The sequence below is a fragment of the Drosophila teissieri genome, unplaced genomic scaffold (assembly GCF_016746235.2).
Source record: "Drosophila teissieri strain GT53w unplaced genomic scaffold, Prin_Dtei_1.1 Segkk7_quiver_pilon_scaf, whole genome shotgun sequence".
Taxonomy (NCBI): domain Eukaryota; kingdom Metazoa; phylum Arthropoda; class Insecta; order Diptera; family Drosophilidae; genus Drosophila; species Drosophila teissieri.
This window is the reverse complement of record NW_025225038.1, coordinates 1,704,863-1,716,251: the sequence shown is the minus strand read 5'-3', so window position 1 is coordinate 1,716,251 and position 11,389 is coordinate 1,704,863. Positions and strand designations below refer to the sequence as shown.

The following is an 11,389-nucleotide window of genomic DNA, read 5'->3' as shown; positions in this document are numbered from 1 at the left end:
GCCTGGTGTGAGGGCCAGTAAATCTGAGGGATCTTCGGACATAGGGGAGAGGGGTCTAGAGTTGAAGCAAGCCTCAATCTTAGCGAGAAGCGTCGCCAGCTCCTCAAATGTGTATTTGCGGGCTGACGTCGATTTAAGGAACAGGGTTTTGAAACTTTTCACCCCTGCTTCCCACAAATGTGGAGCCCCTGGTGGGATGAACCGCCATACGAGTCCCTGATGGCTATATGCATCAGTCACGGACTCTTTGGTAGCTTGGAGAAAGTCCCTGGAAATCAAAGTTGCCGCCCCCACAAAGGTCTTACCATTATCCGAATGGACCCGCTGAGGACAACCGCGCCTCGCGACGAAACGAGCAAAGGCCGCTAGAAATTTCTCGGTTGTTAGATCGGAAGTGGGTTCCAAATGGATAGCCTTCGTGGAAAAACACACAAACACACAAACATATCCCTTCGTTATGAGACACGCTCTCCCTGTATAATTTTTTATTTCGAACGGGCCGGCATAGTCGACACCCGTGTAGGTGAACGCCCTCGAGAAGGAGACTCTATTTGTCGGGAAATCGCCCATCAGCTGTGTTTGGAGTCTCTTCTTGTAAATCGTGCAAATCTTACACGGATTGACCACAGCCTTCACCAGATTCTTGATTTTAGGAATCCAATACTTCGATCGGATCAGGCGTACGATCAATTGACTGCCGCCATGAAGAGTAATCTGGTGGGTAAATTGGACGATGAGGCGCGACAGTCTACAGTCATAGGGGAGAATAATCGGATGACGTTCATCATATTGCAGGGTTTTGGAGGCAGTGAGACGGCCGCACGCCCTTAAAAGGCCGTGTTGGTCAATGAACGGGAACAAATTCACCAAAGGACTTGACACTGGAAGAGGCCTTTTCTCGGTCAGATGCTGAAGCTCTTGGCCATATGCTCTGCGCTGCGCAATGGAGGTCAGAGTTCGTTCTGCCTCCCGGATCTCTTTACTTGTAGGGCGTGAATTGGGCAAGAACGAACCTTTGCGGCAGCGTTTAAGGAAGCGTTGAACATAGACCAGAACTCGCAGGGCCTTGTCCAATTTGGAGAACCGTTCGAGAAAATCGATGGACGGGGCCTTGACAAAATGCACTTTGACCGCGCGCTGCTCTAGCTCTGTCACTGGAAGAGTGTCGCTTTGTGCTGGCCATAGCTCTCGTGGCCCTTGCAGCCACTCTGGTCCGTGCCACCAGAGATGGTTTTCGGCCAATTCATGTAGGGATACGCCTCGACTGGCTAGATCGGCGGAGTTTTGTTCTGAGCGAACGTGTGCCCAACAGTCGACTGACGTCGCCTACGTGATCTTGGCAACTCTGTTGGCCACAAATGTGGTCCAGTTGCACGCAGGCTTTCGTAGCCAGGCTAAGACGATTGTGGAATCTGTCCAGCAGCGGATATCTGAATTGGCGGAGGGCATGTGCGGAAGGATTGCTGTCACCATTTCGGTTAACAGCACGGCACCACAGAGCTCTAGCCGAGGAAGGGAGACGGTTTTTACCGGGGCCACTCGTGTTTTGGCTGTAAGCAGGCGAGTCAGGATCTTTTGCCCCATCTCGACGCGGATGTATATAGCCGCTCCATAGGCTCTCTGAGACGCGTCACAGAAACCGTGGTGCTCTATGATTACCTCAGGCTGGTACCAGATCCATCTCGGAACGCGGATCTGGTTGAGGTCGGAATATTCGTCTAAAAACGATTGCCACCGCTGACTCATTTCAGTGGGAAGCTTATCGTCCCAGCCTAAGTTCTGCAACCAAATCTCCTGCATGAACATTTTTGACCGGATTATGAACGGCGCGAGCCACCCGGCAGGATCGAACAACCTAGCGATTTGGGACAAAACTTCTCGCTTTGTATAGGAGGGTTCCGCAACAATTTCGGGGGGAACGAAATAGAATTCGTCGGACTTTGCCCTCCACCGAATACCGAGCGTCTTGGCCGTGCTTTCGGCATCGATGTCGAGGAACTCGCTATGAAGGAGGTGTTCGGCCGGGACGTCTTTAAGGACGCTTTTGTTGTTCGAGGTCCACTTTCTTAGCGGAAACCCGGAGGCACTTAGGGCTGCTTGCAACTCTCGAATCGAACTTTGGGCTTCGTTTACGGAATTCGCCCCTGCCAGAACGTCGTCGACGTACATGTGCTGCTGGATGATGCGGCTGGCATTTGGAAATGGCACTTGGATATCCTCTGCCAGCTGTTGCAAGACTCGAATGGCGAGGAAGGGGGCACAGTTGACCCCGAAGGTAACTGTTTTTAGTTCAAAGTCTCGGATATCTCCTTCCTTGTTTCGGAACAGAATTCTTTGAAACGGGGTATGCTTTGGATCGACCCAGATCTGACGATACATTTTCGTAATGTCTGCACTGAAGACGTATTGAAAATAACGCCATTTCAGGACCTGGATCGTTAGATCGGATTGTAGGACTGGACCAGCATGAAGGATATCATTTAAGCTGGTCCCATTTGCCGACGGGCTTGAAGCGTTGAATACAACGCGAAGCTTTGTAGTGGTGCTTTCGGGCTTAACTACCGCGTGATGAGGAAGATGATACGAGGGAGAATTGTGAGTCGGCGGAACTTCTTTCATATGACCCAGATCCAGGCACTCCTGAATCACGCTGTCATATTGCTCTTTTAAGGGAAAGTCTCTTTTTAAACGATTTTCGTTTCTAAGAAACTGAGCTAACGCAATGGACCTTGAATATCCTAAATCGGATCCGGTATTCTCGGGGTCCCGGAACGGGAGCGTCACCACGTACCTCCCGCTTGCGTCTTTTGTTGTTGTTTGGAGGAAGTTCCTTTCACAATAGGAGTCCGACTCTTTTACCATCTTTACTGGTAGATCCTCCACCTCCCAGAACTTGCTGAGAAGCGTGTCGAGCGAATCAGGGTCGCCTATTTGGTGCACCTGGGTCGTGAAGGATGCGACCCGTTTCGGCTTACCCTTGGAAATCGGCCCCGTTAGCACCCACCCGAAAATAGTTTCTTGGCCCAGGAGCGAGCCGCAAATATTTTGTCGGGTGCCATCCATCATTATGGATGGTAGAATGTCAGCCCCGATCAGTACGTCAATTTGAGAGCTCTCAAAAAAGGTAGGATCTGCCCAGCGGAGTGCGGGCAGGTCCTTCAAAGAATTCCGAGGGATCGGATAGGAGGGCAGTTTGCCTGAGAGCTCCGGAAGGACGTACGCTTCAGTGTCTAACTGTAGACCTGGCTTAGTAGGAGAGCGAATCCCGAAGTGACACAGCTTCGAGGATTTCGCGGAGACCGAATGATTTAGCCCGGAGACTTGGGTCTGGGTGTTGCGGAATGGCAACTTGATGAGGTTGAACAGGCGTTCTGAAATGAACGTCGCCTCGGATCCCGAGTCGATTAAGGCTCGGGCTCGGTAGTTCGTCCCCAAATGGCACACGTCAATGATCGCTGTGCTCAGTAGGACGGCTGAAGTGCCGGACGCGAAAAAAGTTTGCACCGCTGAGGTGCTTGCCGATGCATTTCTGCTGGAGGGTCTCGGAGGTTGCTGTGTAGGGGGCGAGGTTGAGGAACTCGCATTTTCGGAATTTGGGGGGCTGCGATGCAGCAGCGTATGGTGCCTGCCCTTACATGTAAAGCAGCTGTGTGTGCTTGTGCAGTCGCGTAGCTGGTGACCTCTGGCAAAACAATTCAGACATAGCTGCTTCTTTTTTATATAGCCGGAGCGCGAGTCAACAGACATTTGAAGAAAACGCGGGCACAATCTGACTGGATGGTTCTCCTTAGAACATAAGTCACACCCTTTCTGTTTGGTGCTGACCTTTGTCTCGAAGGATTGAAGCCTTTTTGGAACGCCTGAGTCGGTTTCATATCTTCGATGGCTTCCAACGTCCGATACCTTTCGCTCAGGAAGGCATTCATTTCTTCCCAGCTGGAATCTCGGATTTGGCAGTTAGCGACTGTTCCCATAAGGACAGGGTCTGCTTGGGCAGTTTGCTCGCGCAAAGGAAAACCAAGAGACAATCCCAGTTTTCTGTGGATACCTGGGAATGCGCTAGTGCTGTTAAACACCCCTGAATCGTGGATTGTAGCTCTTTTAGAGCATGACCAGATTCTTGCGAAATTGAACTCAAGTTAAAAAGGAGCTTGAGCTGGCTGTTGACTAAAAGTCGCTTGTTTTGGAACCGATCTCGAAGCGCCTCCCACGCCGAAGCAAAACCATCATTCGTGAGAGGAGATTTCGTCACGATAGCTTTTGCTTCGCCACTTGTTTTGGTTAGGAGATGGAATAGCTTCTCGACCGGAGTCAGCCTGGGGTTGTTTACGTAAATTGCCGTGAATAGGTCCCGGAAAGTGGGCCATCGGAGGTAGTCGCCATCGAAGACTTCCGTGTCGCATGGAGGTAATCGGCAGCCGGACGAAATTAGCGGCTGAGAGGGTGCTTGCGCGACTTGAGGCGTTGCTCTGTCGATTGTTTCGCCAATTTGTGCTGCACATGACTCGTATACTGAGTAGCAGTAGTCATATTTGGCCTGGAGAATAGACACTGTGTCGAGGGATCCTTCTTGGGCCATTAGGTCAGAGCATGTTTCGTATTCTCTTTCCACTTTGTCCCATAAGGCTCGCACCTGTTGCAGACGGACTTGTAACGTGTGTAGGGACGGAGAGGCTTGGTCAGGAGTGTTGATCTTCGCTTCGAAAAGGCTTACGCGATCGCTGACGGCGATGAATTTATGCAACGCTGCGGTTGCGGGCGTTGGCTGCTCAGAGGATGCCATTTTCTTTGTGGTAGAGCGTGTGACGCGGAGGAAATCAGTCCCGACAGCGGAGGGACTCTCGGATTTTCTCGATAGAGAAGACTCACTAGACGCTCGCGTCACTGGTCGGGAAATGACAATCCTAGGAGTTGTCTTCGAACTGGTCGATGGCAAAACCTTTGCTTTCGGAGTGAGAGTCGCGGTTTTGACCCTGGGACTAACGGACTTGGGTGCTGGCTTACCGCGAGTGGATAGCGGAGATTGCGGGTTGAACTTTTGTTCTTTTCCAGGTGCGGGTGTCTTTTTCTTGTCTCCCTCTAGGGGCATGCTCAGCTATGCCCTAGGAGAAGGAAGTCAAGAAGGCCTGCCCGCCGCAAAAAATGTGGAATCGAAAAAGAAACAGACACAGAGAGCACCCAAATCTGGATGGACAAAGAATCCCGTCGGAATTCGGGAGAAAGTTGCAATTGGGATCTGGAGATTGGAGCACGAAAGGAGAAAAAAATCCCAATTTTTGTGAAATAAGGCCCCAATAGATCTTCAATCAACTGGAAAAAGCTTAAATGAAGCACAATATAGCTAAAATTCAGTGCGAAAAATAGCTAGGAGGATTCTCAAAAAAACAGCTAGAGTGAAGTCCACAAGAAGATATAGCTATATTGGAGTCTAGAAAAACAATAGCTTAAATTTATAAAAAAGAAAAACTATGAATTGCAATTTCTAGAAAAATAGCCAAAAAATAGCTACCAGCTGGAGTCTGGATAATAGCCAATGATTTATAAAAAATCTCTACCGACTTGAGATCCCGAAAAAAATAGCTAATATATAGAAAATAGCTATAAATTTGAATTTATGGAAAAAATAGCTGAAAAATAGCTACCAGATGGAGTCTGGGTAATAGCCAATAATTTATAAAAAATCGCTACCGACTTGAAATCCCGAAAAAAAATAGCTAGTATATAGAAAATAGCTATAAATTTGAATTTATAGAAAAATAGCTAAATAATAGCTACCGAATGGAGTTCGGATGATAGCTAATAATTTATAAAAAATAGCTACCGGATTTAGGACCACAACGAAAAAATCGCGACAAACGGATGCGAAACATAAACACCAAAAAAAAAAAACCAACAAACACGCCAAAAAGCCAAGTTGGGAGGCTGATAAATTTGGGTGGAACTGATAAATAATTATTTTAATTTAGGAACCAGAAATAGGAGCCAGAAATAGCTTGTAAAAAATTATTATTTGGCTTAAATAATTATTAAATAATCGGGTCAGTTTTTTCTTCAATTTTGTCGTCGGACTTATTTATTTTATTTTATGTTTCGATTATAGGGTATTCTCTCGTCGCTATGCGCCGGTTTTAGTCAGGGCAATAAAGAACAAAGAGGAGACGAAAGAACTTGCACTTGGCAAGCCTATGTAAGTCGCGACTGTGTGTATGTATGTATGTAATTTTTGGAGTTTAAACATATATATGTAATGTAATAACGGAAGAAAAAGTCAGATTTTATTTTATTCTATATGTCGAGAGTTGTGTTTTATTTTGAGCCAAGAGATAAAATTTGTTCTCAGTTCGGTTTTTATATTATTTATTATTTTTTGGAAATGTGTTTTATTTGTGTAGTAAACTGGTTAAATATATGGAGTGATTTTTATATATGTATGTAGATGTAAATTTTATTGGAATATGTATATGTATTTTTATATGGATATGTATATTTATATGTGTATGGATATATGTCTGGATATGTATTTATGGGTATGTGTAATTTTATGTGTATGTAAAATTTTGCTGAATATGGATATGTATATTTGATTTAATTTATTTGAAATTGTGGTTTGTATTTTATATTGAGGCAAAAAACAGCAGTTTAGCAGCGGACGATAATAGTGAATTTTGGACAGTGTTTTAAAAAATGTAAATATACATATGTATATGCGCTTGGATACCAGCGGATCACCGTGAGACGAAGTAGGGGGCCGGTAGGCAAAGTGCTTTTTTATGCACTTAAAAAAGAAGTAATCACGGTGGCTGGGCGCATGTACTTATGTATTTTCACTTAATTTTCACTTTTCACTTGATACGGATGAACGGAAAGAATAACGCCGTTGGAAAAAACGAAAATGGCGACCACGGACGGAATAGGATATAAAGCCGTACTTATCTTGATTTTTTCCGCAAGGAGCGCTGGCAGGATCACGATGTGTCGCGGACTCGAAGGACCATGAAATGGAGTGGGCGGAGTTGTTTGATCAGGATAGTTTGGCTTCTGACGTCGTTGTTGTTGCTGTTGTGGCTGCTGCTGCGGCTGCTGCTGATAAATTCCTCAGAAATGAAAACGTCACGGGATCGACTTCAGATTCGCACTTTACCATATTTCAGCACTTGTAAAATAAGACTAACTTAAAACTAACATTGGGCATTAACATTGGGCAGTGGTGAATAGAGCGAGAGGAGAGAAGGAGAGCGCGAGGAGAGAAGGAGAGCGCGAGCAGCGGTGCTTGCGAGCCGTGGAGGAGCTTTACACTGCTTACACTGCCGCTCAATTGTAGGCGCCCTTCTGGCGTGAACACATATGTACATATATTTAATAATTAATCCATGTCTTTCTATTTTTCTATGTCTTGTATTAAAAAGAAAAAAAAAACTAAAAAACAAACACGCAATAAATTTGACGACGCCAATGCGGCGCACAGTTAACCGTTTCGGTTATTCAGAGTACTCGGTCGCGAGTACTCATTCGTGGATTGCTTCGCCGTTCGGATATGGTAAATTTTTTACTCATGCCTTTACCACATTTGCCAAATCTGTTTTACTCAATGTCTCACTCAGTCAGTCAGAACTTTGAGTGAGAGTACCAAATGCTGCTTTGACTGTATTCATGCAGACCTCTAATACATCCTTAAATAAACAAAATAGTCCATTTGGAACACGCCAAGACCCGCGAAAAATTTCCATAAGGATAGAGATCGGATTTTTCGAATGCACGCAAGGGTTCTTTACTTATGTCGTACGTTCATTCCTATCAAAGCTTTTATGCGGCTTTAAAAAATGTTTAATTACGTTCCTTCTCTATTAGCCAAACATGATTAAGGCCCTTTGTTCCAAATTCCAACATGCCTCAAACGCCGCCATGTTACTGACGCTAGCTTAACGCTCACTTATACTCATAGATAGTACATGGAAGCCTAACATTGTTACTAATTATGCTTCTCTGATCACTCTCTGTTTCTTTTAGACAGCAATGTGTGGAATTTTTTGTTCAGTCGTGGACAATGTTCACTTAAACTCCTATAAAATTTCGAGCGCGCTAAAAAGAATTCTCAAAAACCGTGGTCCTGATGTGCAAGATGAGATGGTTATAGATTATGGTTTCGGAAAAATTTTTTTTGCTGGCTGCGTGTTATGGCAACAAGGTGAAAGCGTGCAAAAACAACCTGTGGTGGAGGACGATTTTATATTTCTTTTTAATGGAGATATATACAATACATCAAAGCCTGAATCTATGTCTGACACGACTTGGTTGGCAGAGAGACTTGCTGAATGCCGATGTGAAGAACAAAATATTTTGAAGATATTTAAGCGATTGGACGGACCACATTGTTTGGTAATTTACGACAAACGAGATCAAATCCTTTATTTCAGTCGCGACGCACTGGGAAGAAATTCATTAATTATTGAACGCATTCCAAATGGATTTCAATTATTGAGCACATCACATTTTGAAAATGAAAAAATATCACTGGAATTGCCCCCATTGGGTCTTTATCGAATTAAACTTAATGATTTGACTTCATGTGTATTGCATCCATGGCAGCATCTAAATAATTATGCTACTCAACTTGTACGCAATCTTGATCTTGCGATTGGGTGGAAAACTACAGTGGAAAGTCCAATATTGCCAGATTGGATATTAAATTGCAAACTCAAATTTAGTTATAACTTCTATCAATTTCCGTACATGAAGAATAAAGAGGACCTTTATAAAAACTTAATAGGTCAGTCAGAAATAAAGGAAACTCTTTCTATAATTCATACACTGCTATCGGATTCGATAAAAAATCGTGTTAAAAACACTGCTCCACTTTGCAGACTCTGTTTACAACAATTAAATATATCACTTGCATGCAAACACGCCAAATTGTGTATTTTATTTTCGGGTGGCATAGACTGTACTATTTTGGCCTTGTTGGCCAGCCAATATGTACCAGAAAATGAACCCATCGAACTTATTAATGTAGCTTTCGAAAGCGTTAAGGGCCAAAATATATCGGAGAAGCTATGGGATGTACCAGATCGAAAAACGTCATTGGTGTCTATTAATGAACTAAAACACCTTTGCCCCGAAAGGCGCTGGAATCTGCTGGAAGTAAATGTATCTCGATTTGAATTGCAGCAGTATTTAACATCGCGTATAAAGCATCTTATATATCCGCTAGATACGGTTTTAGACGAAAGTCTTGGATGTGCCTTCTGGTTTGCTTCGCATTGCCTTCAATCTACTGCGAGAGTAGCCCTTATCGGAAGTGGGGCAGATGAACTATTCGGAGGGTATAACCGCTATCGCAACAGTTTCAAGCGTTGCCTGGGCAACGATCTGGACCACCAACTTGCCGTGCAAAAGGAACTTGAATTGGACTGGCAACGTATTTCGTCCCGCAATTTAGCCAGAGATGACCGAGTCATTGCAGATAATGGTAAAACAGCAAGATCCCCGTTCATCGAAGAGAACTTTGTTAAATTTATAAGATCTTTAGAAGTGTATCAAAAATGTTGCTTTGGTTTCCCCGAAGGAGTCGGTGATAAATTACTTCTGAGACTGTATGGCTATCAAATCGGTTTGCGAGATGTTGTATTTCTAAAGAAACGGGCTATTCAATTTGGGTCCCGAATAGCAAACAAAAAACAAAATGCTACCCATCAATCTGATTATCTTTAACTTCAGCTTGTAAATGCTTCATTCTCTATGTCATGATATCAGTTCAATCAATAAAAAATTTAACCGCTGATCACGTAATCATTTTTATATTTTAATATTTGATGGATAATGTGGCTACATAAAGTAATCATTTGATGATCAATGTAAGCTAAAAGACAGTCCAATGAACATACAGCTGTGTTTATTGAAATAGTGCATGAAAAACTAAGATATTAGGGATGTCGTGATATTAGAAAAATATCGTATCGATGATATGTTTTTATAAAAAAATGATGATAATATTTAAAATATCACAAAAAAATATCGACATATTTGATATTTTGAAATTTTTTTTTCAAATAAATTTTATTCCACAATAAGTAAAATTAAAGTGTCTAATTAACTTTATTTTTATACCCGTTACTCGTAGAGTATACTAGATTCGTTGAAAAGTATGTAACAGGCAGAAGGAAGTGTTTCCGACCATATAAAGTATATATATTCTTAATCAGGATCAATAGCCGAGTCGATCTGGCCATGTTCGTCCGTATGAACGTCGAGATCTCAGGAACTACAAAAGCTAGAAAGTTGAGATTAAGCATACAGACTCCAGAGACATAGACGCAGCGCAAGTTTGTCGATTAGTGTTGACACGCCCACCTTAACGCCCACTATAGCGTTCTCTATTGTTTTTATATAAATTCATGGATATTCTATTTATTATGCAGATATTAATACGTTGTGTTTATATAAATTTTATATTATAATGCTACCAGTACTTCGAACTAAGTGATTTTAGGAAGACTCGTTGCGTTATATGTTTGTCTGTCATTCGGCTTCTTAAGGTGCAAAGAGAACTTTGAAGAGTTTCCAGTTGTATTAATAATTCGGTCGCAGGGTGTGCACTTTGCAGTCCCGTTTTTTTTTATCAGTGTAATTGGATTTTATGTTCATTTTAACACGTGCACTTTTACTCGGTATCGCTTTGGAAATCAGAGTGAACGAAGGGAAAATATCAACAAAATATAGCAATATCGATACTTGTTCAACAAAAATATCACGATATAAATATATCATTTTCAGAAAAAATATCCATATATTGATTATTTGATATATTATCAAGAACCCTATAAGATATATAAAGTCCCTTTCGTGAGCGACTTTTTTATAAACTTATTTTTGTTTTTCATTGTTTTTCAAGTTATCCTTATTATCTTTACATTCTTGAGCAAATTCACAAGTTTAAAGTTCATTAAAATAGCAGTGTCTGGCTATTTTTTTACAATTATTAGTATACGAGCCCCAACCACTATTAATTCGAACAGCATGTGATTTTTTCAGTGTGCAATGTTCAACACACGATAGTTTCGATACTATTACAGATAGCGTATTCAATGTATTTTTTCTTAAAGAGAATTTTGTTCTCTTTACGATGATAAAAAAATATTTCTTGTATTTACAACAACAACAAAAATATGAGTACTTTATTCAAAAACGTAGACTTAAGAGATAAGAAAAAATTGACCACTATTAATTCGAACGCTGCGCAAGCTTACCGTTATCTCAAAAGAAGAACAAAACAAAAGCAACCAATCTAACGGAATCACTATCTAGTTAAAATCTGCAAATAATAACACAATGCAGAATGCAAAAAAATTTAAATTACTGCAGATCAGTCAAAGTTTAGCAACGATGGCACGTG

General features: G+C 42.4%; 1 protein-coding gene across 1 annotated transcript; it reads left to right on the top strand.

Moving 5' to 3' along the window:
* Positions 1–7,975: 7,975 nt before the first annotated feature.
* Positions 7,976–9,786, top strand: LOC122625781 (asparagine synthetase domain-containing protein CG17486). The gene has a single exon (XM_043805834.1). It carries the CDS (start codon positions 8,014–8,016, stop codon positions 9,706–9,708), a length of 1,695 nt encoding a protein of 564 aa, XP_043661769.1. The 5' UTR covers positions 7,976–8,013; the 3' UTR covers positions 9,709–9,786.
* Positions 9,787–11,389: the final 1,603 nt, after the last annotated feature.

What these genes read in the sequence shown, in the direction of transcription:
- LOC122625781 (XM_043805834.1), top strand. Translation starts at nt 8,014, where the DNA reads ATGTGTGGAATTTTTTGTTCAGTCGTGGACAATGTTCACTTAAACTCC.